Raw genomic sequence first — 4,196 nt, 5'->3', positions numbered from 1 at the left:
GATACATGCGCTTAAAAATTGAAATATGTTTTTAGAAACATGTGTAAAAATACGTGTAGGTAAAAAAATATATAGAAATACATATATTGTTTAAAAACTGAAAACATGCGTTTAAGTGGATGTACCAAATGGGATTAGCCTTTCAGTATTTTTCGGACTCTACAAAAAATTTGCGGCAGGCATGGAAACAAGTTTCTCTTGTATTGTTTTAGCAGTGGACTGGTTTTACTTCCAACTCTGCAGCTCTGCCCCCATGCTTGGGACATAGATATGGATTTTTCTATAAGCCACTACAACCGAGTACACAAAAACCCAGAAAATGGAAAATCTGGCACAGAACATACAGAAAATGTGTGTATAGGAAGAGGATAGACAGCATCATATTCATTTGCACACTACTAACGCCAAAACAGATATAATAGAGCAAACGACCTAGCACCTCACCTCCTGTTTGTGTAGAATGCAGCTACCCTCATAAGCAATATTTACATACTCCAAATATAAATAACCTCCGTGTGTTTAGAGGAATCGCAAATGTATCTACATCCGTCGTCCATTCCAGAATGGGGGGTGTATTCTCTTTACATCCAGAATCCGATAGCTTATCACCAAGTTCTTACCAATCCAGGTGTCCAATTTCTCCAATCTAACTTGCCAAAAGATTTGTTTCTCAAGTTGACCATCTCTCTGATATCAAACATCTTCTTCCGATAATTGCTCCCTTGTCTAGTGGAATCAGGTTCAGTCTCCCCTGTGGTTTCATCCTTCACTTCTTCAGCTTCACTGATGACTGGCGGGCTATCTTCATCTTGAGATGTTGTGTCACTAATGATGTTTCCTAGTCTCTCAACCACCTCACTCATTTTAGGACGGGACTTTGGCTGCTTCATCAGACACTTGTTTGCAAGGGATGCAAGTTTCTGAGCTGATTTAATGTAATACTGTCCTTCAAGTCGAGGGTCAACAATAAGGTGAAATTTCTTTGAGTCTGACACGTAGGGTCTCACCCATTCCAAGAGTTTCTGTTCACTCCGAGGTAGGTTTCTCTCCAATGCTCGTCTCCCAGTTATAAGCTCATAGAGTACCACCCCAAAGCTCCAAACATCACTTTTTGCAGTCAGCCTGCCTGTCTGAACATACTCTGGAGCAGCATAGCCTACCGTCCCTACAACCTTTGCAAATCAAGATAATAAGTGAGAATTTTCTACCACAGGATTGGTAACATGCAGGACTAATTAAAATCCACCATTCAAGTTAGAGACATTCGATTTAACAGTATAAACTGAGCAAAACAACGAGAATCAGTAAATCTGCACATATTCCTCCAAACTTTACTCTGAACCATCTTCCTTGAAGCTAAAGAGTTCAGATGATAGCAAAATGATATATCCTTTAAATTTGCTCCCCAACGAAAACGAAAAACTTACTGATGTTGACACATGGCTGAGTCCTTCTGGAGGTCCCTGCCTAGCAAGTCCAAAGTCTGAGAGCTTCGCATTGAAGTCCTCATCCAGCAGAATGTTTGATGTTTTGAAATCTCGAAATATTAGCTGCACCAATTATGAAGCAGTTCAAAATAATATGGACCAGCATTCAATTGAGTAAAGAAACCTAGTCAACATGAAAAGAGGGTCTCGTCTATGCAAAAAGGCATAAAAGATGGAAGTGCTTGTATCTTCCAAATTTCCATTTCTCTGGGGGGAAAAAATGGCAGACTAAAGGATGATTGTGGTTAAACTAAATTGAAAGAGACGAATGCAGATAACCTAGTTTAAGCTTTTCCACTCAATTTATTCATAGAATGAACGAATGTATGGTCATGCAATTACTCCAGACTTAGAGAGAAATTTTAGGCCCAACAAGTTAACGAGTTACAAGAAACAAAAAGGACCCTTACTCATACAACTAATGAATCAAGACTACAAAATACACATTTACAATATTCTGAAGCATACAAGAAAAGTATACCTGAAAATCCATTTCTTCATGCAGATATGCCAAACCTCGGGCTGCGTCTTGAGCTATTTTCAGTCTTGCCATCCATGGGAGAGGTGATGGAACTCGAGCCAATAGATGGTCCTCCAAGCTTTTGTTATGCATAAGCTCATAGACTAGAAGTCGTTGAATACCTCTTTCATCATCTTCTGCACAATATCCCACTAACTTGACAAGATTTGGGTGGTTGACCACACCCAAGAAGTTAACTTCATTAATCCATTCCTTATGCCCCTGAGTACTAGAATTCAAAATAGGAAAGTCACATAAGATGAAGTTAGAGTATAAAGCATAACTTAATACATGTTTCCAAAAGTACAATCTCAAAACAAGGATATAATCAAACCTTCTAACAAACTTTTCATTGATAATACAACAAGTAGAACCAGCCCAACAGACCTAGATCATGGGTATTGAAACGATGGCTTCTACTCTCAAAATCTAACAAATCCAACTGATTCTTTTATTCATTCTTTTTGGATGGCCGGGAAGTATACACGCGAAACACAATTAAAAAATAAAAAATAAAAAATCTAAGGTCTAAAACTACAAAGATCTTAAACTACCAAAAAGAATTGCGGAAAAAGCAAAACGCCCATTTGCCCTCAAACCTATTGAACAATGATCTCATAAATAAGTCTCAATTGAGGCAATGAGACCTCAATTCCCTCCAAAGCTAACTGTTTCTTCAACATGACAAATAACCACAATCAAACGCTTGCACTCGCCGGATCATATCTTTATAGCCAACAAGCACCAAAGTCTTTCAACCATAACACCAATAACAGAAATGGCAATACCACCATGTAGCATATCAAACAACGAAGAAGCCATGACCGTAAATTGAACAAAAGTTACAAGCGTGGCCAATCCCACATAGCTCAGATAAAGCCTTGTTGATCTGTTATACTCTTCCAAATTACAACTCTTCAAAAAAACAATCACATTTACTTCAATTCAACAATCCCAACAGAACCCATTTTCTAAAACCAAAAACATTATTGTTCATTACTATCCACAATTAACAAAATAATCCTAAAACCTAACAAAGACCCAGAAAAAATCTTTGTGCAAAAATAAATGAAAGGAAGAAATTGGGCTTGCCTGGAAACCGTTACGGTTCAACTGTTTGATAGCGACTTCGATTTTGGAATCAGAAACCCTAACGAGGCCTCTGAAGACGCACCCAAACCCACCTTCCCCAATCAACAACGACCTGCTGAACCCTCTGGTCGCCGATTTCAGCTCCGAGAAGCTGAACACTCGCAGATCGTTGGCTCGGCGCTGACTCAGGAACTCGTGAAACAAGGCCGAGTCAGAAAAGTCTCCACCTCCGAGTCGCGAGTCGTAGTAGTTGTAGTTGTTGCTGCTGCTGCTGTTGTCGAACTCGGAGCGTCTCGTGTCCAGCGTGGCACTGGCGGTGGAAGCCACGCTCAGGGAACGCGTCCACGACACCTTCGACAAGGCCCTCGGAAACACGACGACGGGGGCGCCGTCCTCTTCGTCGCGTCGCTCGCCGTTGCTGAAATGGAAGCATTTCATTTTTATATTTATTTAAAACTTGCAGAGCCTATTTTTATTTTTTATTTTTTTGGGTATTTATAGAATGAGTCAATGGGGGAATAGGTGAGAGATCAAAATCAAAAAATAGAATGTGGGGGAGTGGGATTGGGATTGGGATATTATAATTGTTTTTGAAAAAGAAAATGGGCGGCTATTTCATATTTGTAGCTGTAGTAATGAGAAAACGGTTTCTGTTTTTTGTGTGTTGTTTTTTGTGTTTTTGCTTTTGTTGTTTTTGTGCGTGTGTGTGTGTCTGGAGTGGAGGGAGGCCCAACCAACCCAACTGGGCCCTATAGATAAATGTCGTGTTGTGGAGGGCAAAACAGAGAAGGGGGATCACGAGGGAAGTGCAGAGTGGTGCAGACAGATAGTGGGTGAAGATGACCGTGGTGTGGATTGACTGAAGAGGGAGGGTATGCACCCATAAATTAGATCGAGAGAGAGGGTCACAGAGAGAGTTGACATTGAAGGTCCCACAGGTTTGTTGAGGGGTCTATGATTGATTATTATTTTTTTTTTTGGTCATATGAATGCTAATTACTGTATTAAACCTAGCTTAGTTGAAGACTTAATCTTTTAATAGCATTCCTATCAAGTGTGTCAAATGTCAAATATTTGGCATTTGACACACCAAACAC

At 39.9% G+C, this 4,196-nt stretch overlaps 1 protein-coding gene across 1 annotated transcript; it reads right to left on the bottom strand.

Annotated features, from left to right (window-relative positions):
* Positions 1 to 301: 301 nt before the first annotated feature.
* Positions 302 to 3,912, bottom strand: LOC115986818 (serine/threonine-protein kinase PCRK1). Its single transcript, XM_031110153.1, has 4 exons — positions 3,100 to 3,912; positions 1,969 to 2,229; positions 1,428 to 1,550; positions 302 to 1,172 (listed from the first exon to the last, which is right to left on the bottom strand). Exons 1-4 carry the CDS (start codon positions 3,535 to 3,537, stop codon positions 606 to 608), a joined length of 1,389 nt encoding a protein of 462 aa, XP_030966013.1. The 5' UTR covers positions 3,538 to 3,912; the 3' UTR covers positions 302 to 605.
* Between the last annotated feature and the right edge of the window lie 284 nt (positions 3,913 to 4,196).

The sequence above is a fragment of the Quercus lobata genome, chromosome 1 (genome assembly GCF_001633185.2).
Source record: "Quercus lobata isolate SW786 chromosome 1, ValleyOak3.0 Primary Assembly, whole genome shotgun sequence".
Lineage (NCBI taxonomy): Eukaryota > Viridiplantae > Streptophyta > Magnoliopsida > Fagales > Fagaceae > Quercus > Quercus lobata.
This window is presented reverse-complemented; position numbering and strand designations above follow the sequence as displayed.